This window comes from Aulonocara stuartgranti, assembly GCF_965226115.1.
Source record: "Aulonocara stuartgranti genome assembly, chromosome: 16".
Lineage (NCBI taxonomy): Eukaryota > Metazoa > Chordata > Actinopteri > Cichliformes > Cichlidae > Aulonocara > Aulonocara stuartgranti.
The window spans coordinates 30,268,104-30,293,770 of NC_138952.1; the positions used below are offsets into that span (position 1 = coordinate 30,268,104).

At 42.3% G+C, this 25,667-nt stretch overlaps 1 protein-coding gene and 1 long non-coding RNA gene across 2 annotated transcripts in view; one reads left to right on the forward strand and one right to left on the reverse strand.

The window, feature by feature from the left end:
- trim45 (tripartite motif containing 45) lies at window positions 1-23,383 on the forward strand. Its single transcript, XM_082509520.1, has 8 exons — window positions 1-711; window positions 2,568-2,856; window positions 3,129-3,274; window positions 5,357-5,673; window positions 18,463-18,592; window positions 19,182-19,296; window positions 20,393-20,519; window positions 21,156-23,383. The coding sequence occupies exons 1-8, from the start codon at window positions 224-226 to the stop codon at window positions 21,308-21,310; spliced, it is 1,767 nt and encodes a 588-aa protein (XP_082365646.1). The 5' UTR covers window positions 1-223; the 3' UTR covers window positions 21,311-23,383.
- LOC309691677 overlaps window positions 23,220-25,667 on the reverse strand; it is a 36,279-nt gene continuing 33,831 nt past the window's right edge. Inside the window, exon 3 of the long non-coding RNA XR_014272080.1 lies at window positions 23,220-25,413. This is a non-coding gene — a long non-coding RNA (uncharacterized lncRNA). The remainder of the gene's footprint in view (window positions 25,414-25,667) is intronic.

A 25,667-nucleotide genomic window follows, 5' to 3' on the forward strand; every position in this document is an offset into this window, starting at 1 on the left:
GTCAAATGTCCCATGGAGCAGTAAACTTCTCATGATCAAAAGTGGAGCTTTCGAATGGCCTTTTAATTAATGAATGGGGTGGATTGCCGCAGTGCAGAAAACGTGTGATTTATTATGCAGAAAGGGGATTATACAGAAGTTTCCTTCAGCTCTGACAACTTTTTCGAACTCGCTGGGGTTTTTCCCCCTTTATTCTTGCTCCAGAAATCACCCAAACTGAACAATGTCGCAGTCTGAGCAGAAAGAAACGTCGGAGCAGGGAGCACAGAGCTCTGGACGCGAGCAGAGCGACGTGTTGGTGAATCCCAGAGCGGTGTGTAAGGTGTGTAAGCGCCTGTACCGGGACCCTAAAATCCTGCCGTGTCTGCACACGTTCTGCTCTGACTGCATCGCTCAGCTGGAGCCGTTTTCGGTGTCTTCACGTATACAACGGGATGTTCCGGAGGGCGGTAAGCGGGACAAACCACTGGAGGCAGACCGACCCGCCGTCACTATCACGGTGCTCTGCCCTGACTGTGACTCAGAGGTAGACCTCCCTCCGTCCGGGCACGTCGGGCTGAGTACCGACCACTTAGCGCTGGACGAAGTATTCGTGGAGACCCTGGAAACGGACGGCCCGCTGGGATGCGACCTGTGCGGAGAAGGAGGTGCTGGGAGCCGCTGCGAGGTGTGCTCCGTCAACCTGTGCGAGTTCTGCTGCCAAGCGCATAGGTACAGTTAGCTCCGAGGCTAGTTTTTAATTCTGTTTTGCTATTATGCCTTAGCTCGGTTTTCTTTATCCCTTCGTACATCCCACATGCTGTTTTTTGTTTATTTGTTTTTTGCTGTCTAATGTATTAAATTAGGTTTTTAGCGTGTTTAAAATTTTTAATCTATTACTTCTACTGCTTGATAAAATGTTTGGTTTTCGTTTGAGTCTGTTCCACAGACTGTAAATGGAAGATGGCTATTGCAAAAAACGTCATCCATTCCTTTTTGAGATTTCCAAGTGTCAGGCTGTGCATCTTAGGCTACTGTGGCCCTGAGAGGTCAAAAAGCACACTCTGCTGTTTGGTGACAAAAATTTGCAAATTATGCAGCATGTTTTATTCATTAAGACCTGGATCCTTTCTCAATTCTCAAGTACGCGAGTCCGGACTTGCCAAGAACACGATCATGGACACACGATTTGTACAACTGGAACACCAGCGTACTTGATGATGTCTCAGGTCAGGAGTTTTTGCTGCCGTCCCCTCTTAATTTAACTGTGATTAATATGTTATGAAGCTTAACTTAAATCTCAGCCAAACCGATCTACCCAGGAACAAATAAAACACTGAAATAAACCAAACATTAACAATTAGAAATGATCTAAGTGACTTATATATCATGTTTAACCTCAGTAGCGAAATCACTTTTAATAAAAATTGTGTACATGTATGCCTTAATAAAAACAAACAGGTGAGATGTTAGAAGGCTTTTATTTTTATTTTAGTGGACACTCAAAAATTACAATAGACAGCTGCTGGGGTTTGGAAGAGAACTGAACAAATATTTAAAATATAATCTGATCATTTTGAAGCAGCCTTCAGAATCTCCACGTATTAACATGCTGTTCTTCCCGGTGAAAATGTTTCCTCCTGAATTGAAATATATCTCTGTAAACGATGTGCCAGGAGTCCACTGTTCTCACCAGCTCTTGTGATCCTCAACCTCCCGGTCTGCTATGGAGCTGGTTGGTAACAGACGTCTCCGAAATCGGATCACGTTTGGAAATATTTGATAGCTTGATAAATTGAGCAGATCTTTGAAGTTTACACAGCTTCATTCTCGCTTGAAAATAACTTAAAAGTTTATTTTGTGACCCAGAAAGAGTAATATTTAAAAGTTTTTAGCTGCGCTCCTCTGCCATTGCTGCATTTGGGTTTTGGACTAAATGCATTCTGGGATATTTAGCTGTACCCAGTACACACAAGTCACCACCGATGCATGCTCGATAAAACAGGCAGAGCGAGAACACATCCGGAAATTTTTTGCGTTTTCGGCTTGATGCGTACTTTGAATTGGAACAGTACTTGGTCTCCGACTGATGACGTATCACGAGTTAACAAGAACGCAAGTATGCATATCGAGACAGGCCCCTGGAGTTACTGGCTGAGACCATAAACTTTGTATATATTAGGAACTGATGGTGGTTTTCTCAGATACTTTTATTCAACTGGATATTTTGTTTATTTGTTTGTTTGTCTTTTGTGTTTGTCCTAACAGTGGCAAAACACTAATGGTTAGGCGTGACTTATTAAAGGCTGTTTTGTGCTACTCTCTGCACCGCAGTCAGTTACAGTGGAAATTTGAGGGTTTTTTTTAAATATATATTCTGCTTTGAAGAGACTGAGGTTTAAATTGTATTTTACTCTGTTCTTCTTCATCACTAACTGATCTTGTTTACGTATGTCTTCAAGATGGATTCTGAGCCGTTCTGTGCACTAACACACTAACACTGTCTGCACAGACAGTAGCAGACATCCTGGGAAATCCAGATCTGTGTTCTGACTTAAAGATGTGCTCATATGTCTGTGTGTCCTCAGACGGCAGAAGCGAACAGCATCTCACTCCATTCAGGCTTTGGAGGAGCTGAAGGCTTGTGGTCGTCTGGTCCGGCCTGTCCTCTGCACCCTGCACCCGGGACAGGAGCTGCGGCTTTTCTGTCAGCCCTGCGACCTGCCCATCTGCCTGGAGTGTGCCGCCACGCTGCACCGCGACCACCGCTGCTGCCCCACACGTGATGTTATCGATCGCCATGGGGACCGTATCAGAGAGCTGGTTAACGTGCACCTTCGACCCCGACTCGAGCGACTGGAGGAGTCACTGCAGAAGGTGAAGACTGCCATTTTACTGGGAAGATATACAGACTTTTGAGCCAGTGTCCCAATACCTTCTGTCGTTGCCAGCGCTTCATGTTTACAACAAGTGGCATGAAATTTGGGTAGCTCACAGTTAAACAAAGGGCACCGCCGCTGTCACCTCAGAGGAGAAAAAAAGCCACATACTCGTTCTGAAAACCTGTTCTAGCACAGTTTGTTAAGCTTATTATTTTAAATACCCAGTATCTGCTTTTAGAACTATAATATACATTTCCACTGGCACAGGTGGAAGCATCTCAGGAGACTTTGCAGGCACGAGTTGAGGCCACAGCCAGTGAGGTGAGGGCATTCGCACGAGGTTACGCCAGCGCAGTGGAAGCCCACTGTCTGTCTCTGCTGCGGCGTCTGGAGGAGCTCCGAGTCCAACGGAGGTATGAAAACATGCATACTGACCAGCTTAAACTTAGCGGGGATTTGACGATTCTCTAGATCCTGGGTTTCCCACATTACATTAGATCAGTGGTTCCCGAACTTTTTTTGCTAGGCCCCCCTTTGTTTTACAAAAATGCCCCCCCGCACGCACAAACACAAACACATCCTCCAACCACACACACCCATATTTTGCTCCATTGCGGTTTATTTCACACCTCAAACATTTAGTAAACAATTAAGCAAATACAAGTAAACTGCAATAAATTACAGGTAGTAATAAAATAAACTACTAACTCTTTTACGCTGCGTCCGCACCTACACGGGTATTTTTGAAAACGCAGCTGTTTCGTCCACACGTAAATGGTGTTTACAACCGAAAACTGAGATTTTTAAAACTCCTTTTTTGTGTTTCCGTGTGGACGAGGAATACAGAGTTCGTCACGCAACGTCAAAGGGATGTGCCTTTTTTCACGTCACGCTGTGCGCCATGTTATTGTTTACATGAGAGGAATTGCAGAAACAAAATACTGTTAATCTGACTATCTTCAGTTTTTACACGCTTACACACACGCAGTTACTGTCCCTCCGTTTACAAAGGCAGAGGCGTCACGGTGTGATTATTTTACATGTAGTTGTTTTTTCCTGTGTAATAATATTCAACATTGCTATCAATACATTTTTCAAAAAGTGCCTCTCTGTGCAAAATGGGTTTAAAACCATAAACAGCTGTGAGATCCTGTTTGTCCGTGATTTGAACCGGGGGAATAAATCGTGACAGGATCAGCCTGATATTATTTGTATCCCACTATAACTTTACCGTATACAGAGCTAACATCTCCAAAATGTCAGGAGTAGTTAGTCATTACGACAAGTATTTGTGAACTAAAAATTAAGAATGTGGGATCCTGTTTGTCTGTGATTTGAAGAGCCCAGCGCTGCTCCCTACAAAGGAAAGACCAATTCTGCAGGGAGACCTACCTCGGCACTTGTGCAGGTGAAACCAAAGGGCAGACATGCTTCACCATATTTTCTAGTCTTTGGCTTAGAATGAAGTTGGTTTGGAAACATATTCAGCGATGCTTCCTCTCCTGCTTTGCGTTTGTGTGGGCGCCCGTGATAGCAGTGTCCAAGCGTCCCCCCCAGGGGGCGGGCCCCACACTTTGGGAAGGTCCGCATTAGATTATGAATAAAACATGAAATTTTGGTGTTTTTCCAGTGGCATTCGCTACCTCATAGTTTTTAGAAAACACAGTTCTCATCAGAATACTGTGCTTTAACCACCGTAGCGCCACATGGCTAGTTGAGAAAGCAAAATGCATAGATGGCTAATTAGCATATCATTACCTTTCCCAAAGCTATTTCTCAAGAGGAGACAGGAGCTTATTGCCACAGCAGGACACAATGCTGTTCATGAATCAATTTCCTCGCACTGCCTAAAGATGAATGAACCACCCCAGGACTGAATAGTTTACCGAGTAGTTACTGATTATGATATAGAGTCGCCAAAGTTGTGGTTAAGATTAACAGGTTATTACAGTTTTGTTTTGTTCTTAGTATTACAACCTCATCAGTGTTTAGATTATAAAGTCAGACCCAGAAAATAAAACCCAGGAAATCTTCTGCTAAGTGTTCGTGGATCCATTTCGACACATTTTTGTGCCAGTATATATAAAAAGTCAATAAGCTGAGCGGCTGCAGTTTCACTGGCAGTGTGTTTGATATCGATGCTGTTGTCTTATTGTCTAATGTCCAAATGCTCTTTTTAGCTGATTCCAAGTGGATGTTGTCTTCACTGGACTTAAAAGTGTTTCTCATTTTGTGAAGCTGTTGACGTACTGTAACCCCAGCGCGTTTGAAATCTCCTGAAACAGAGCTAATTCTGTGTGTTTTGAACTGATCATAACCTTTTAATCACACAAAAATGAACCAGAATTAAACAAGCATAAGCAATCCATTTATTTCTTGAATATTGTAATACAGTAATTATTCACTGCCATGCCACAGAAACCACAGAGAGTCTACCAAGATTACTGTGAGGAAATGCTTTCAACTTTTGCTTGTCTAACTTCTCTGTTTACCAGGAACCACCTCCACTTACAGGGGGTGCAGCTTCAGCAGGCTCTGCTGGACATCCGAGGCAGTGTGGAGTTCGCAGAGCGGCTCCTGAGTTGTGGGTCTGACGCTGAGATCCTCAGTGCCAAAGGAGTGACCTTGAGAAGACTCACCAGCCTGGCAGAGAGGGGTTATGACCCCCACCCAGCAACCGTTGCCCCTGACGATGGCAGCAGTATATCCTTCATGCCCAGGGAACCCGCAGGGGAGGTGGAGGGCTACCCTGTGGTCGGGGTAATCAACTCTAAGACGGTGGATGTCAGCAGGTGCACCATTGAAGGAGAAGGTAAAAGACAGTTTCAACCATGTGTACAGAAGGTTAGGAATCCATACTTGCTTCAATAACACTCTTAAATAAATCACAGCAAACTATTTTCAGGGTCATGTGTACATATTGTATTTTTTTTTTTTTTTTTAGTGTTTTTACCGGCGATAAAACCAATTGTTAGTCTGTGCTATGGACAAGTTTGACACCTTTTCTCCTCCACAAATTTAAGCCGATATCACTTTAGCCCCTCCTATTTTTATAAATTCTGCACTGAGCTTTGAGGTCTCCGATATCACTGAAATGCAGCCAGATGTTGCTTATTTTACATTTGCACTCATTTCTTCACTTTTTTCGACACCCTGTGTACCTGGCCTGTACCACTACCACTTGCTGTGTTCAGAACATCTGCCCCGCTTCGTTATTTCACATAATGGTATGATCCTTGTCTGCCTGCATATTATTGGCCGCATTGTGTCCCCATCAAAATAAAGTCTGACCCCTGCCTGCATAGATTCTTAGTAGGGCTGAATATTCGGCTCCCACATACTGACGGGCCATTAATATACATATATACATATGAATTTATCTTGCAGGCCGGATATAATTGTATCATGGGCCAGATGTTTGACACCCCTGCCTTAAACCATATCAGCAACTTTCAAGACTCAAAGATGCAGCATACACAGAAGTGCCAGAAAAGTGCAGTTCCTCAAATTGCCACTTGAGGCTGGCTCCAAAAATCACTCACTTTCCATAGACCTCCATGTTAAATTCCCCATCTTTAGAGCAGAAGTAAACATGTTGACAGCGTGCCACAAAAACTTGTTTTGGTCTCTGTGGCAAATTTTTGTACTTCATGACAACCACGCAGGTGAATTTTTATGCAAGTCACCCATTTTAATTGTGTTAAAGGTAAAATTTGTGCCTTACTGGACTGTTTTGAGTTATAGTTGGGTGACATTTCGTGTCATTCCGAATTCAGTTTTTTTTTTAAAAAAAGACAGTAAATATGATTAAAGCATGTTTTAGGTGGACAGATCCCACATAATGTCTCAGTAAATTACAAACACCATGCTAACCAGACTACCTCCTGGGCTGCCCTCTTACCCAAATACATTCATGCCAAGTTTAAAGAAACAGACAAAATGTCAAACTGAAGGTTTTAAAACGTTAATCTACAAACAAGTCATCATAGTGACTGTGTCCGTCTTTTATATACAGTCTTTGCCTAAAATGACTCATTGCATCATCATTATGACCATTGTTTTATTATTGTAAGTCTGTTATGTACAGGTCTTGGGTCATCTTCCATTTAGATTTTCCTAGGAAAATTGGAAATGGGTACAGTGATTTATTGAAACACATACAAATACCCCCTGAAAATACAGTATGTAAGGCAAAAATAGAGTTTGTACAATTCTCACAAGCTTGAAATTCAGTAACGCTGAGGTTCAGGCTGTGGGGAGCCCCATCCATGACTGATAGTGATGCATTATATGTTTTTCTATGCAGGTATGCATACTGCATTTGCACTGTTTGTGTCATTGCTACACAATGACACCATTCCCAATCAGACGCTTTCCCAGTTGTACTGCATTGGGGATCAGAAATGTGATGATACTTTTCTGTGTTCATAATTCCATTCATTTCCACAAGTTTCCAAAAGCCACTGGCTGAACTGCAGTCATAAACCTGTAAGCACATCCTGTTTTAGCTTTCCCCCGACCTCCTCTGTACATAGCGACGACCATTTGAACCAATAATCTCTCGTTTAGATTCATCGCTTCATCAGATCTGATTTTCAGTCCAGTTCTTACATTAGCCTTTTTCCCCGTTTCCTTCCTTAAAAATGGCTTCTTGACAGCCACTCTTCCACTGAGTCCACATCAGGACTTTTGCACAGTATTGTAAGTTTAGCTTTGAGTTTGCTAAAAGCTAACTCGACTCTTTTACCAATGACTTTTTCTTTGTTCTAACATGAAAACAGCTTTAGGCATTTCTGTTTTTATATTCAAGGAACCAGATGACCTGAAGCTGAGAGTCACATGAACTGAGTAATATTTTAAAAGAGTGTGTAACAGTGACAAAAGCAAATTCATTTAAACTCAGAACTCTTGTTTTTCTAGCCACATCAGTTTAGAGACCGAAGGTTGGTGTGAGGCAGAGATGACAGTACAGACTCATGCAGCACATAAAGACTGTTGTTTTGTCTCTGGGGACTTTGGCTTAAAGGCAGAAATTCCTTCTGGAGTGAAGGAATGTTTAGGTGACTGAAGAGGCCTGCAGGCAGTGCACAAACATAACAGGGACACATGCAGTGTTGGAGGAACGGGGATCAGCAAGAGTACAGGGCAGCTTTTGAGCGACAGAATATTTACGACTTTCCTTTTGTGTTAAAATGTTTTATAATAGAGGAGAAGCATGCACACGGGGAAGGTTTGCTTGCTTTTCCTTTTGTTTAAATGATTGCTTCTACTGCTGTCCTTAGTAAGTTAACAGTTAATCAGAAAACTAATGTGAGGAGACAGAAATATGCCCAAAGGTTCTCCTTGTGACAGTCTGTGTGATCTAAATCACCTCATTTGTTATTGTAGAAATAATCATTTGCGCATCAGTTGATTATGCAAACTGCAGCCCTTATTCATTGCTCAGAAAAGCACCCAGGTACTGCCACAGTTCCCATCCTTCCACCACACATATGCAGACGCAGCAAGCAGGAGATTTGTAGCAGCGTTTCTCTCTCTGTCCCAGAGCTCGGATTAAAGCAGTGTTTACTTGTGATAAATGGGAAACCAAAGCAAATTTGGACTTCTTTGTTGAGTCTCGTTGGTATCCAAGAGCCGCTGCCAATGTTTGCCAAAGAGTCAGTCTGCCATGTGATGTCAGGCAGTCTGTTTGTGTGGGGGCTTGCTTGGGTCTGTATTAAAGTCGTGTGTACTGCATTAGATGTAGAGCCGTACACAGCTCTCTGGTCCCTGCAGCAACCTCTTCATTTATCCAGCTTTACTTTGGGCTGACTTCGGTTGCTAAAGCTTCTACGTTTTTTTCCTCCAGATTGAGGATCAATGCATCAGATAAACCAGCTTTTTCCAGCTTTAAGTTGTTTATTCTTCCCAAATTGACTGCAATCAGTTTAACACAGTGTGACACTCTCAATTTAGGGGTTCAGATTTCAGTCTTGAGTATAGGAAAGTGGACATCCCAGAGGCTTACCAACGATTATCCCCTCTTTGTGCGAAAAGAAGATTTGAAGTGTTGAAATGGACTGCAAGACTGAGCAGCACAGGTGAATTGTGGGTGAGAAGAGCTGTGTCTTTAGTGGTGACAGCTGCTAGTACTCAGCTTAGCAAGAAGACGAACAGAGATTCACAGATAATGCAACCGTATGTTCAATCAATTTACTGTCAAGACGCACCTAACTTACCCCTCTGTCCGCTCAGCGCCAATGCCACTTTATATGTGCTGAAGAGAGTGCTGAAAGGTTGGATGAAACAACCCTCTCAGCACTCCCTATTTATTTTTATTTGTATTAAATCTTTTAATATTGGTGTACATCAGAAATAATTATATGTTGATAATGATAAAAATCTGTAATAGACCAGTATCAGCTCATATTAGCTAAGCTATATGTAACTTAGGCTCCACTGAAATGCAGTGTTTAGGTTAAAAGTACTATATAAATACAGGCCATTTTACCATTTAAAATGGGAAGATGTTATTTAAAAAAATAACTGCAAAAATCTAACGTAAAGACATTTAAATATATTGCATGCAGATAAAAACTCTGGCGCCCAAGAAGAGGTTTTCACCTTTCACCAAGGAATCAGTAAGCTAAGTGTACTCTTACTGTTTCCATAGGAATAAAGAAGGTCCATACTAACCAGGGGCTGCTAATCTAATCCACTAATCATCAGGAAGAAAAGCAGCAGTTTGGGCAATTTACTAGTCCGAAGTGCTGGGTATTTCTGGGAAGGGTTATAAATGTATTTCCAAAGAGTTCAAAGTCAATCATTTTGCAGTGAGAAACATTATTGACAAGTGGAAAACATTCAAGACAGTTCCAGGTTTTTCCAGGATGTTCGTGCATTGCTTGGAGAAATTGAAAAATAACCTGAGTGCTACATCTCAGTCCTCAGCTAACGTGTCAAAATTCATAAAAGTACAATTAGAAAAAGACTAAACAAATATGATTTTATTGGAAGGTTTGCAAAGTTTCATCAGAAAAGACCACAAGACTTCTGGAACTGCACAATGGTGGAGGGGTGTTGATCTGCGCTTCCTTGACCTTGCAGTCAGTCAGAAGCTAATGAATCATGCAGTGTTCTTACTTTTTGCATAGAGTCTTATGAAAACTGCATATTCCCTGTATATGCAGACCAGTCATGCTCCCATTGTGTATTCACCCCCAAAGGCCCAGTTTGAGCCAGGAAAAACCCTGACACTGTGTATTCATGAATTCTCTTTGTCATTTTCGTTAGTTAAAGCAATTTAAAAGGTGTCCATTGAAGTCTTTAAATAATTGGGTTTTCCTGACCAGCATAATAACACAAATATTTAAAATGTCTTGATAATAAATATACTTTTGGTCGTCAGCTTCAGCCCCACTGCTGCACACGCTGGGCGTACAGGCCCAAGTGCCAGAGGGGGCACGTAAACATGCATGTGATCATCATGATCCAAATGATGAATAATTCCATCTTGAGATTAGGCATAATTGCAAAAGTCATCTGTACACAATACAATGTATACAAACATGAAAAGTAACCATGAGATCACTCTCCCACAACTCTGTCATGTTAGTCAGATTCACCCTGGGTCCACCTCGAGCAGCTTTCTGCGAGTGAAATTAGAAGAATATAAATGTTGTGTCTGAGCATCAAGTTCAGAGAGCACACGTGTCTTCTTGGTGTGGCTCATATATAGCAGAAATTTAAAATCAGGACCTTTCAACTTCAGCAGGAGTCCCGTAACGCAATAGTGCTGCACCGTTATTAACGACAGTTCGGCCCCTTAACCAGTACTCCCATTCATCATCAGTGAAGGAGCCGCTGGAGTTAGTTCCATTAGCATCCAAACAGCTCTCCCTGCAGCTGCTGGAAAACACTGAATAATAACAAATGAAAGCACAGCGTGGGATCATTTGTTATCAAACTGCTAATGGACTCTGACGAGCAGGCGCAAAGCGGCATTAATCATTGGAGTGAACACAGGTGATGCGCGCTGTAACACGACAGAAACAGCTGATGAATATCTTGAACGAGACAGCGGAACAAGTTAATGAAATGCTAAATAATGACGCAGAGGTGTTTGAGAAATTCGACAATGCTGAAGTCCAGCTGCACCTGAAGTCCCCTCCACATGCAGTTCGTTCATCTGGACACTGACCTGCGTAAGCGCTGAGCGGAGGGCTGTATTGAGATTGTGCATCTGTGTGACTGAAACCTGTAGAGGCACAAGACAAATGTCCAGGTGTCTCAATGTCGTAGTGTGTCTGAATGATAAAGTGCCTCATTTATTCTTTGTAGGGTTTTTTTGTCCTTCTTTGTACTGTTACCAACTTTTCTCTACCTTGAAACATCTTTTCTGGGTGTTTGTGTGTCTGTGTGCTCTTGCCATTTGTGAAATCTCTGCATATGAAGAGGTTGTGTCCATGTATTTAACCTTTACACATCATAAATAAACCGATAAACAAGATGCCTCCAAACTCCCAGGTTAAAATGCTCCAACGTACCAGCATGAAAAAGCATGTTTACAGAGTGATAGGTTGTGTAAACCATCATATAAATTGTATGGTTGGTGATTTTCTTTATAGTTCATTCATTTGGACACCGGGATAGTTTGGGCCATTGACAGGTGTGCTGACTAGGGCTGAACGATTATGGAAAATAATCTAATTGCGATTTTTTTGCCCCAATATTGCGATTGCGATGCGATATGCGATTATTTTTTAAGGTCTTTGTCTTCTGTATTATTAAACAAAGACAAGCAATACATCATATAGTATGGCCAATACTATATTACATTAATTTTAAACTGTTCTTTCCTGGAAGACAGACCTCTGTTATGATGACATGAGGTGATGCATGAATTGATGACTGACATTTTTATTTAACTTCTTCAATCACAACAGTATATTTGAACATACACAATAGTTTATTTTTAGCTTACAAACATCTGAGCATAAAGTGCTGGCAAGGAACCCTGGTGTAAACATTAAAATGAAAGTCAGTACAATGTGCAGATTGCAGAAATATACATAAAAAAAATCAGTGGCTTTACCACACTCAGTTTTTCGACATCTGTGAACTACTAGACAGTCATTCAATTAAAAAATAATATTAAATAAATAAAACTAATAAATAAAAAATACACACATCTTACTGATCTCTGCAGTCAGTAACATTACACATAAAGTGCAAACATAATAGCAATTGTATAAACACACACACAAACACGCCTTTAAAGTTTAAAGGCGTGAAATTGGACGGTCTAGTTCTGATTAGCGTCACCGCTGTCTCGGTGGAGTTTAATAAACTCGGCCGTCTGCTTCTTGCTATCTAAAATATAACCAGACACTGGTGTAAATTCTCGACTGTCTCATACTTCTGTTTAATAAGTTTTCTGTTTGACGTTTAGTCAGCTGTGTGAAAACCAAGGAGGAACCCACCCGGGGGATTAATAAAGTTTTATTTTATCTAATCTGATAACTTTAATCTCAGCCAAACCGATTTACTCACGAACAAACAAAACACTGAAAAAAGCCCAACAATAACATTTTTAGGTTGTCTAAGTGACTTATATATTACGTTTAACCCGAGCAGCGAAACTCCGCGGTGATCTGAAAATGATGTGCCGGGAGTTGTGCCGTTCTCGGCCGCATCAGTAACCCTCGAGCTCCCGGCTAGCTGTCGAGCTGGTGGGTAGCAGACGCCTCTGAAAACGTCGAAGCACTTTTGCAAATATGGGATATCTTGATAAACCGAGCAGATATTTGATGTTTACACAACTACTTTCTCGCCTGAAAATATGTTAAAAGTTTATTTTGTGACCCAGAAAGATTAGTATGAGTAATTTTAAAACTTAGTAGCGGCCGCCATTGCTGGAAACTGGAGTTTGGCTGGGCCGCGCTATGAATTCTGGGATATGGTAGTAATTTGGACAGCCTTCGGCGCGTCGCTGTGACGTAATCGGTCTACAAATGCGGCCTCAGGAGGATGCAGCCCATGAATTTGGACATGTCCAGAGTATAATCGCAGCCTTTGCGGTTAGAAAATTGCACTTGATCATGTTGCGATATTATCGCAAATGCGATATATCGTTCAGCCCTAGTGCTGACACAGGCGCTGTAGCTCAAATGTTGCCTCCTAGGCTTCATGCTACAGTCACACTAGGGAAAACAGTAGTTGGAGACTGAAGCGCAGCTAAATTTATTGCTTTGCACTTCAAAGCAACCATTTCAAAGGCAGCTCACCATCAGCTGCTGTCTTCAAAGCAGCAGTGGTGCATCAAGACGGCAATAAAATGGCAAGAAGACAGAGTCAGAGTCTACTCTCTGTCAGGTTTTGATTGAATGGGGTCTATTTGTCAACTACATGCAATCTATCTGGGATCAAATGGCAATCAACTGTAATAAATCACAAATCTTTTGCCACCTGTTGCAAAACTGTTCCTGTGAACATGAAGAGAAGTTTGCATTAAACAAAATTCACATTAACTTACATTTAGTCCACTCAGAAGCTCGTAGATTTGAAGTGTGAAATTTAAAATTTCCTTGATAAATAGTGACGTAATTGCTTCAGGACAGCACTTCAGTGGCAAAATTCTAAATGTGACTATGGTGCTCGGTGTCCTTGCTTTTATATAGGACTAGAACCAGATTAGAACCAGTTGAGTCCGCTAGTGCAAAGAGATGCAGACAAGTTGTGCTCATCATCAGCCCAGACTGACTGTTTGATCACAGAGTGGTGTCAGTCAGTCTGCCATTCTAGATTCAACGGCACTTACTGCAGAGCATCGTTACCTCCCACCAGGTAACCAGCTTCTGATCACAAGTCATCTGCTTTATCTGCTTTATCAATTTGTAGTTGGTCACTGAATAAAAATAAAACAATTAAATGACATCACCATTATTAACCACCTTTCCTGGAAGGGCTGTTCTGTATAACGATATATATCGGATGACGATATGAAAACGTCTATCGTTTCATTTTACACTATCATTTGTTTCGTGGTGTCGCAAAATAAACTGTTTATGGCAAAAAAAAAATTCATCATTTTGATGGTCACTGTGTAGAATTTCTTAAGTTCTATCTTCCTCTTATATTTAATATAACCACAATACAGACAGACAAGCAACTCTTTTTATGCGTTGCCATTAGCAACAACGACGGTAAAACCATTGTTTGACTCTGCCGTCCACTTGTTTATTTTCTACATAAACCTTTCACAATAAAACTGAAGATCCTGTTGAGATTTTTCAAAATAAACTGAATCACATGAAATAGTTTGTAAGAGTGTTTACGGACAAGAAGCTAAAAAGAGCTGTCAGGTGTAATAAATAGAAAGAAAATTGCGGCCATTTCAACTTTAGTAACACGACGCCCAGCTGAAAACACTTCACGCGAGTCGAGTTACCCAAGATTCATAGAATTTACAGAAAATGTAAAATTTTTGTGATATATATCATTGTCAGGACGATAAATGTCTTATATCGGGATATGAGATTTTGGTCATATCGCACAGCCCTGTTTCCTAGTCACAACCAGACTGCCATTCTGTTTTTATTCTAGTGTGGCTGAGCCAGCAGTGAGCCCCTAAACCTGACCTCTGCACTGTGCTTGTGGTGATTCTTAGTAGAAATCTATAAAAATATGACCGCTGTGACGTACAGCCTTAGCTGATAACTTCGAGCACCATTCTTTCCTCTAAATACGATAACTTTTAGGTCTAAAAATATAGAAATATATATATACACATAATTTCCAGCGGTAACAACAGTGAACAGGCTTCAGAATGCTGAGTCCAAAACCAGTGTGTTATATTACAGTGGTAATCTTTTATATAAAGTTTGTGGAAGATCCCTACATCAACTTATGACTGCGTACTTTTGTCCTGGTGCTCTTTTCACTAATGGGCTACATCTCTGAGCTGTAATTAAGGTAAATGATAATGACACAGGCAACTTTGTGGCAGTTTGGGACGGCCATGTTTTTTCAGCAACCTCAGGACTCAGCCTTCTGTTGACCCGTGGTACACTTTTAGTCAAGCGGTAGTTTTTTGTTACTCAGCGCAGTCTTCGGGATTCAAATTAAAGATGGCGCCGGTGAGGTCGGCTGCCGTCACGACTGCTCTGACCACTTTTTCTTTGTCTTTGTTTTTTAAGTTAGTTTTCAGCGTTTCTAAATCGGCAAAATCATCACCATTGGGTACATTAGGTATGACAGTGACACTCTTGTTTCTATTGGTATACAATGTACTCACAATTCGAAGTTTTTAACTCCGGATCCGAGCTGGCCGAGTGAGATCTCGAGGGAGAACAAAGGGAAGCGGCGGCGGCCTAGAGGGAAGCGAGCCGGCGTCAGGAACAGGCTGAGAGCTCGTGCACACCGCACACCTCTGCCTAGCATCCTGCTCGCCAACGTCCAGTCACTGGAGAACAAGCTTGACGACCTCAGGGCCAGGATAAAGTTCCAGAGAGACATTCGGGACTGCAATCTCCTCTGCTTCACCGAGACATGGCTGAACCCAGCGGTGCCGGACCACGCCATCCAGCCGGCCGAGTTCTTCTCGGTTCACTGCATGGACAGGACACGGGACTCGGGGAAGTCAAGGGGAGGCGGCGTGTGTTTAATGGTGAACAACAACTGGTGCAACAGTGCGAACGTTGTTCCTCTCACACGCTCCTGCACACCAAATCTGGAACTACTGTCCATCATGTGTCGTCCTTTTTATCTACCTCGGGAATTTACATCGGTCATTGTAAGTGCCGTTTATATTCCACCACAAGCGGACACGGTCACCGCCTTATGCGAGCTGCATGAGGCACTCACACAGCACCAGACACAACACCGGGACGCTGCGCTTATTATGACGGGGGACTTTAATAGCGCCAACCTCAAACGCGCAGCGCCGAACTTTTATCAACACATCACCTGCCCCACCAGGGGTGAATGGACACTGGACCACTGCTACACTACGGTCAAGGACGGCTACAAGGCACAATCCCGCCCCCCGTTTGGCAAATCTGATCACGCCGCCATCTTCCTCATGCCAAAATACAAACAAAGGCTGAAACAGGAAGTTCCGGTTCAGAGGAAGGTCGCGCGCTGGACGGATCAATCGGTGGCCGCGTTACAGGACGCACTCGATGACGCAGACTGGGGCATGTTCAGAAACAGCTCCGACGATGACGTCAACGTGTTTACGGAAGCGGTTGTGGGATTCATCGGGAAACTAGCGGATGATACCGTGGAGACAAAGACTATCACAACGTTTCCCAACCAGAAGCCGTGGGTGGATAAAACCATCCGCGACGCTCTGAGATCCCGCACCGCTGCCTACAACACGGGACTCATGACGGGGGACATGGACCCGTACAAAGCCGCGTCATATAACGTGCGGAGGGCGGTGAAAGAGGCGAAGCAGCGCTACGGGAGGAAACTAGAGTCACAACTCCAACAGAGTGACTCTAGGAGCCTGTGGCGGGGACTAAGGACAATAACGGACTATAAAGCACCAACAACCGGTATGACGAACGCGGCCGTGACTCTGGCAGACGAGCTGAACACTTTCTATGCTCGCTTCGAGGCTGCAGCTAAGGTCTCCAACAATGCTAGTGTTAGCGGCGCTAACGGCTGCAGACAGGAAGATACTGCCAGCACCGGAAACGTGCTCGTCATCTCCGAGCATGAAGTAAGGAGAGCCTTCAAGAGAGTGAACACCAGGAAAGCAGCAGGACCAGACGGCATCCCAGGTCGTATCCTAAGAGACTGCGCATACCAGCTAGCTCCTGTGTTCACTGAGATATTCAACATCTCTTTATCTTAGTCGGTGATCCCCACATGCTTCAAAGAGTCCATCATTGTTCCTGTCCCGAAGAAACCCCACCCTGCTTCTCTCAGTGACTATCGCCCTGTAGCCCTCACCTCAGTAGTGATGAAGTGCTTTGAACGCCTGGTCAGAGACTTCATCATTTCTTCACTACCAGACACACTGGACCCACTACAGTTCGCTTACCGTCCAAATCGTTCCACAGACGATGCCATCTCTCATCTCCTCCACACATCACTCACTCACTTGGACACTAGAAGGGGGAATTATGTTAAAATGCTCTTCATAGACTACAGCTCTGCATTTAACACCATAATTCCCTCCACACTCACCACCAAGCTGGAGCATCTGGGACTCAGCTCATCTATGTGTCAGTGGATCTCCAACTTCCTAACTGGCAGACCACAGGCAGTAAGGATGGGCGGACATGTCTCAGCCTCCACCACTCTCAGCACTGGAGCCCCCCAGGGGTGTGTTCTGAGCCCCCTGCTGTACTCTTTGTACACATATGACTGCGTGGCCACTACCAGCTCCACCACCATCATCAAGTTTGCTGACGACACCGTCGTGGTGGGCCTGATCTCTGATAACAACGAGACGGCCTACCTGAAGGAGATTAGGAATCTGGAGAACTGGTGCCAGAGGAACAACCTCCTTCTAAACGTCAGTAAGACAAAGGAGCTGATAGTGGACTTCAGCACTAAGCAGGAGAGGAACTACCAGACCCCCGTCATCAACGAGTGCCCAGTGGAGAGAGTGGACAGCTTCAAATACCTCGGAGTTCACATCACGCAGGACCTGTCATGGTCCTGTCACATCAACACCGTGGTGAAAAAGGCCCGACAGCGTCTCTACCACCTCAGACGCTTGAGAGACTTCCAACTGCCCTCCAAGGTGCTCAGGAACTTTTACTCGTGCACCATAGAGAGCATCCTGGCGGGAAACATCTTAACCTGGTTCGGGAACAGCACCATGCAGGACAGACGAGCTCTACAGAGGGTTGTGCGGTCAGCTGAGCGCACCATCCGCTCCGAGCTCCCTGACCTGCACTCAATCTACAGCAGGCGGTGCTGGACCAAGGCCAGGAAGATCGTGAAGGACCTCAGCCATCCCAACAACAGACTGTTCTCTCTGTTGAGGTCAGGAAAGCGATTCCGCTCCCTGAAGACCAACACAGAGAGACTGAGGAGGAGCTTCTTCCCGCAGGCGATACGGTCTCTCAATCACACCACCACACAGTACTGACCCACACATATGGTTCTTACACACACACTGGACATTCTGGACTTTGGTTTTGCACAACACTGGTCACTATATTCTTCATTTCCGGTTAATACTTGTACAGCTGCTGTTATTGTGTATATATTTATTTATATTTCTTCATACATTCTTATATAGTTCTATATTGTGTATTTTGTTGTACAGTTATTTTATTTTCAACTTTAATTTATATATTTTATCTTATTCTTTCCCAGTTAAATTTACCCTTCATTCTAATTTGTGTTGTACAGTTATTTCATTTTTAACCTTAATTTATATTTTATTCCTTCCTAGTTAAATTTACCCTTTTTAATTTTTCATATTTATTTCCTATCTCATTCATAGCCTTTTCCTTTTTTGTTCTCTTTAGGTCACGAGCAGTTGTCCAAGCATTTCACTACATATCGTACTGTGTATGACTGTGTACGTGACAAATAAAATTTGAATTTGAATTTGATTTGAATTTGATTCTAACCTTTAACCCTGTGTTGGTCACAGGCCTGCAGGAAGGCACGGAGGGCCAGCTGGGCCACTTCACCCTGGTGTGCCGAGACTCAGCTGGAGAACAGTTGGCGCGAGGTGGAGAGCACGTCCTCGTGAGCGTCGTTCACACAGAGAAGAAAAACTGGTGAGTGGGGGGACAGCGTGTGGCGTGCCTGGTCAGCATTTTAACTCTGAGCATTTCTGACTCAGCAAATCATACAGAAGACACATTTAGTTAAAAAATTGACCTGCTTAGAACAGGTCATCAGAGTACTCTAAGCCTGAGTGCTGTGCTATTTTTGTTACTTGGGTTGAAAGAGGCACACTCTTATTGACCTCCGTAACATCACATGAATCATTTTTATTCACATTCACGATCAAACAGTGTGTAACTTTGAAAACAAGGGCAGCAATATCAGGAAGGCTAGTAGCTGTTTAGTATCTGCCAGCACAGCCGTCTGATCCATGAATGTCTTTGAGTTATTACCTAAAGTCAGCACGTGTGTGATCACTGGTGTTTTGGATGTCTGAAATAAGTTAACCTTCAGACTGAGAGGCTGATATACATCAGAGTATGACTCAAAGCTCGGACAGGTCATCCATGCTCTCAGAATGAGCAGATTCAGAATCCAGCACTGATGTTTTGAGAGCAGTTTACATCTATGTGCTATCAGTTGCGGTTTTAAAGTGATATTTTATATTATTAATAAAATGTTTTTTTTATTTTCCATCAGTAAAGTGGAGACAACTGTGACTGACAACAGTGACGGGTCCTACAGTGTGTCATACACACCACAGCAGCCAGGAGCGTACTCTGTGTGGGTTTGTGTCAAAGCCCAACATGTCAAGGTATTTTAAACTAAAGTGTCGAGACTGTAAGTTTTAATTTGGTTTGTTTCTCTTACGCCCCGTCTAAGGGGCCAGGATACAAAATGAGATGGGGACAACAAACTTACCCAAGACTCAAGCAGCCACAGTTTTTTCACAGTTTCATAATTAAGGCCATCTTCAGTTGATACATGGGTACACACTTTCACTTCCTGGGGTTTGCCTACAAGTTTACACTATAACAAAAGAGGCTAAAACTGCTTTAGCCAACACAGTGCGGTTGCTGTACACTTGAAAACATCATGAATTAACTTCAGTTTCATGAAATGGTGTGATCAGTTTTAGATATTTAGAGATCTCCAACTCAGACGCTCTCATACAGAGATGCAGGCCATCACCTCCTTTATATAAAGGGATTACCCAAAGATGTTCACTAGATATACCTGACACAGGTTCCACACAGACACCAGCAGCAAGGATGCCAGCAACCTCCACGACCTTCTGGTTCGGCCTCGTGGGCAACCCTTATTCTGCTGTGGCCTCCTCAGGCTGCCTTGCAGCTTCCTTCTGTGAAGGTCGGACGTCTTTGTCCACCAACTCTGCACACAGAGAGGCCTTCAGCTCTGCTTTACAAGCACTACAGAGCATTTGAATGTCACAAAAAATAGCCACTGTAAGTAAATCTGCCCCCAAAATATCTATGGAAAGAATTACCCCACACACTAAAGAAAACAAAAAACACACACACAAAATAACCGCCAAGCAAGAAAAACCGAGGACAAGCCCCCGTCTCATCTAGGAAACCATCTAGGAAAGCCACTCCATTCGCATATAATATTTACATGTTGAAACAAAAATATAATCGCTGTCGAAACAGTTTGAAAACAGTAGCTGCGTTTCACAGCTGAGATATGAATTATTGAAATAATAAGCTGACTGCTAGACGGAGCCGTGGCCTTGCTAGCAGTGCACAGCTCGTCACTTCAGGGCTCTACATCCTCCTGACAAATCAAGTTATTATGCACAACGTTGTCCTTATTAAGCAAGAAGAATCCCTGTAACGGCTCTTGTGCCAACCGACACTGGTTGACTGCCTCTGTGCTGTCTGTCTCTGCAGGGCTCTCCATTTGTTCTGAATGTGAAGAGGAAGTTCAGGCGTCACAGAGGGACGTTTCACTGCTGCTCCTTCTGCTCCAGCGGAGGAGCCAAAGAGGCTCGCTGTGGCTGCCCGGGAACCATGCCAGGTACGCAGCAGATAACTTTCATATGTCCTGTCTGAAGGAGCAGGTGTACAGAGAACAAACTTCGGGGTACACTGTGCTGTTGACTAGAACACACAGATGAAGAACAAAATTAAGTTAAGATTTTCACAGAATCTCGGCACCATCATCTGTGCACTTTGTGTTTTTAAGCTAAACCAGCTTTCCTTACACTCTCTGTGTTCTATTATATTTCAGGTTATTTGATTCATAAAAGAAGCAGGTGTTTGAAATATAGTTCCTTAGCATCACACATGTCTTTTGTGTGTAATTTGAGTTAAATAGAGACAGTTGCTGTTACTGAAATGTTTCCCGTCACTATGGAAATCATTGTTTCTCTCTGCATTTACTTACACTCTGAAATATGTTCAAAGCCACTGTGGTAAATGTAGGTAAACGTAGACCTATTACAGACTGATAAACTGGAAAAACAAATTTTCATATGAGCTGGCGATAATTAAAGTACAGATGTAATCATTCTATCCACACCTGCTATAATTCAGCTCCAAAATCTCTGTCTAAAGGAGCCTGTAAGCAACGAATGAGGAAAAAGCTTAAATCAGTCTTTTGTATTTTGTCTCTCATCATTTCATCTGCCATCGAATGTCCGTCTGACTGCAGGAGGATTTAAAGGCTGCGGTCATGGTCATAAAGGACATCCCGGGAAGCCTCACTGGTCTTGCTGTGGCAGCACCACGGAGCAGTCGGAGTGTTTGCCCCAGAGCGTGCTGGCTGCCGTTTCCCCTCGCAGCCACCTGCGAACTGTGGAGCTCTGAGGCGACGCAGAGCCGAGACCTGTCAGGACGATGCGGTTTCATAAAAAGATGGCAGAAATGGAAAGGTTAGAGCTGCGGGGAAGTAACCTTGAGGTTGTCGGCGTAAACCTTGGACCAACTTGAAAAGGTCAGACAAGGGAAGTGAAAGTAACCTAGTGAGGCAGGACATCAGAGTCACTGCATGTCGGGCTTAATGTGATACAGTATCCAGCCAGCTGCTAGAGACTAACAAGGGACACAGACAGTCCTCTGTGTAGTCCACATTGTAAAAGTGCCTTTATGTGTCGGCTTATCATGCTCACGCTGGAGGAGAAAGGAGAAAGAAGAAGCATCGATCACAGCAGGACAGAAATGTGCTTAAAGCCTTGCTGAAAGGAAGCAGAGCAACAGCTGACAGTTTACAAGTTTTTAACCTTTTAATCAGCTCGGAAGTTCTGAGGTGCTGAAATAAATTTTTGATTCATGATTTTAATGGTCAGTAAAAAAAACAGCCAGAATCAACAGATTGTGGAATATTTTGTCTTTTTATATCAAACAGTCAGAGGAAGTAATCCTAAATATACTTTCGTAAATATAGCCATGGTACACCACCACTCCCTACATGGCACCTTGCCTGTGTAGACAGCAAAAAATGACTGTAATGCTATTTTCCCCCCAAAAAAATTTGATGGATTTTTCTTTATAGTTCCTTTGTTCTTTCAGTTCTGAAATAATGTAACTATTATTGTAACTGTTATGAGGTATAAGGTAGTGGAACAACAGTCTATGTGTCAAGAAATGATTTTATGCATCTCCTTACAGTGCTGTTACAAATATGGACACATGTTAAATAATGAGATCAATGTTTTAACAGCTGATCATGTGCACCAAAGCTCAAGCTTCAGGGTTTTTTATTACTCTTGTTTCTGCATTATGTCAGTGACAGCAGATACCCCTATGGATGTGGCTCTGGCTGCGAGCACAGCAGCCCCGCCCACCTGCTGTTCAAACCTGCTGTTTACAAGGGGTAGCCAATCAGAAGAAAAGCTAGCTTGAAGGGCGAGGGAAAGGAGCTAAAACAGCTCATTTCAGACAGGGATTAATTTTGAATAACGGGAATATTTGTCATATAAATATTGACTAATTACTTGAGTTCCAAGTAGTTGTGTATTATAACAATACCTACTGTGTCTTCATTAGTAACAACTTAGTCATAATTGTGCCTTTTACTGGATTATTTGTATGTAATAGTCACAAAACAGGTGATTACACATAGCATTACTAATAATTCATAACCATTTCCTACAAATTTACATATTACAGCCTACTCAAGTTCTAAGTATTAAATCAGGTAGATAAATACATTTTTGTTAAAAAATAATAATAAAACATTATGTGTAGCTACAAGGAAATCATTATATGCACAACTACTGCCAAGTACTGCAAAAATATGTTTGCTCGACAACATTTGATTCAATGATTAATTTGTAAGCTAATCCATAAGGTAAGGAAGGCCGTTGCATGGAAACCATCCAAAGTGTAAATTCATTCGCTGTTCCAAATGCAAACATCTGATTGTTTTTGCAAGCCACAGCATCTGTCCTGTCCTGTGTGCATGTGAACAATTTTATATTCAATGGCTGTTAGTGCTACCGGAACAACGAAGAAACTTATTAAAATATTCACACAAAAGGTTTTTTCCTCAAGTGTCTTTAGGAATTCATCTCCTGCAAGCTTCAAGCCTTTATCTGGAAAGCACTGTGACCATGAAGGTGCAGACAGACACTGCTTAGAATACAGACTTGTTTTTCTTCTGAGCGTTATAATGAGCAACTTTTTCTGTATTCAGAATGCAACATGCATGTTGCACTTGAGTGGAAGGAACATGATGATTTTTACGTAGCATGTGCTCAATATGAAGTTGTAAAAATGAAATTTACAACTAATTTTTCTACTTGTGGGCCAATATCTGCAGAATGACAGAGAAGCTGTCACACACTGAGATCTGGAAGTGTTTCCATCAGACTCTGACTTACACATTCATCTGGATGTATTAGCAGGTAACTTGTCCTGGTGCTGTATTATTATTATTACTTTTTTTTTTTTTTAAACTTGTTTACACCTAATAAAGAGGTTTTTTGTCACTTCTTATATCATGCTTCAGTTATTTTTTGAAAATTACATATAGAATCATTTAGGAATGAATATGTTGTTTTGCATATAATACATCTGTATTTAATTTAGAGGGCTACTGCTTCTTAGGTCACTATTTTGTTTTGTGGTCAGTGCAGCAGATTGTAAAGGCAAAGGCTGATAACAGGGGAGGGTGGGTAGTGGATGGCAGTGATTCAGCAACAACCTTCTGGTCTGGACAGAATGCATGCATTCAAGCAGCAATGGGCTATTTTTGGCGAAAATGTGGTGCTTTTGGGATTGTGTGGTCTGGTTGTGCCCTAAAGTGGCCCATGTGGTAAATGGTTAATATGGACCTGGTGCAACAAATAAAAAGACAAATATATGCCTACATTTAATTTATCAAAGGTAGACAGTTTATCATAAAACATATGTGGCCACTTTTAGAAAAGCTGTGGCTCAGTAAGCTTTGAGTAATCTGGATGGGACCCTGGCCGTAGTGGCCGTAGTCTAACACAGCAAATGTAGTCCACTACTGTGCGCTGGTTAATTAGGTTGTGAGTCTAATGTGGCCCACATTTGAAATAGTAAGTATGGCCCAATTATTGTTGTAAAGGATTGTAAATATTGTGGCACTTTCCAGATGAAAACTGTCTGAAATGTGGCCTGAAAACATAATACTTGGTAATCTGTGTGAACCTTATGTTTATAGTGAGGGCCAGGTCTGCGCCATGTTCCTTCATTATTAACATTTAATCTTTGTGAGTCATTTTAGAAAAATTCTTTGTCTTAATCTGTTACCTGGTGTCCTGTTTACGTATAGGGGCATGGAAAGGATCACATTCACCTCTTTTTTTTTCTTTTTTTTTTTAATCCAATTTTTTGCCTTTTTTCTTTTTTTAAAAAAGTATTTCCTTCTTTGGAATAAATTAAAGCTACAGATTATAATTCCAAAGGTACTGGAGGTTGATTATCTTATGATCCTCTGAGGTTGGTTGTTTCCCCTTGGTCTCAAACTCGAGCTGTTCTCATACAAGGTGAATGTGTTAACCACTACACTGTGGAATATGATTTATTCCTATAAGAATAGAAATGAAGACTTAGTTTGCACAAAGCCTCTTAGAAACTTTAACTTTGCCCTCTCTGACTTTGTAAATACTTCATAGAAATACCTCTTTCCACCACTAGATTGCAGCAGAGAGTTGTTTTTTTGCTCTGGTCTTCCAGAACTAATTCTCCTGATCCTCTGCGTCTGACATCAAGTTTTCCACACTTTATTCCTACAAATCATTCATAATCAGCATTTTCACAAGCCGTCTTTACCGCAGAGCTGATGAATACTGCATTATCGTTGGAAAATGTCTAAAGCGCTTTTAGACTGACTCTCTTTCTATGAAAGTTTGATGAATGGGGATCTGTTCCACTAAAAGCCACTTCACAGGAAGTTACATCAGCGATGTCAGCAGTGACACTGCTTAATTAAACACAGTGATCAGTCGGTTAACAGCAACTTGGAAACGAACGATCCCCTGATGTTCATCCTAACGCTCAGGAAGAGAAGCCATGGCTGGAAATGTTAGGACACTGCAGGTAAGGACACATCCACACACACATTAGATGAGGGCAGCTTTGGGTTAAGGATGATAAAGTGCTTCAAACCTGTCGTCATTATTGATTCCTCTCCTTCTCAGCCTCTGTACTTTCAGTGGACCCAATCTAAAAGAACTTGAGCGTACTCACACCAAATTAGAACAATGACAGTAAAAGGCAGGATACTCACCAGTCCTCTGAAGCACATTGAGAAGGACTTGTGCCAGACCTCATAAACCTCCTTCACCCATCATTGAGCTCTCAAGTAATGTACCTTGTAATTGAGAGACTCAGTGACCACGGTACAATATTGTCTCACAGCTGAGAGACATCTTTTCTCATATTTAATCTCTTACCTTTTGTGCCTTTTATGTTCTCACACTTTGCCAGTTACTCTAACCCTGAGAGATAGAGAGATTCAAAGTTCAGCTCTAAATTCAGAGCCTGAATCAGGTTTTCAGCATCCAAGTGATTGAGGAGTGATTGCAATTTTTAAAAAAAACAATAAGTTAACATATCATGTATTTTACATAACATCAGGTGTCAATATGTAGGATTTTTGTGGCCATATGCTACGTATCATTAAATCATTTTACATGACACAATGATACAATGAGCTTGATAATTCAGAAGGGGCTCAGAGTACAAGCACTCC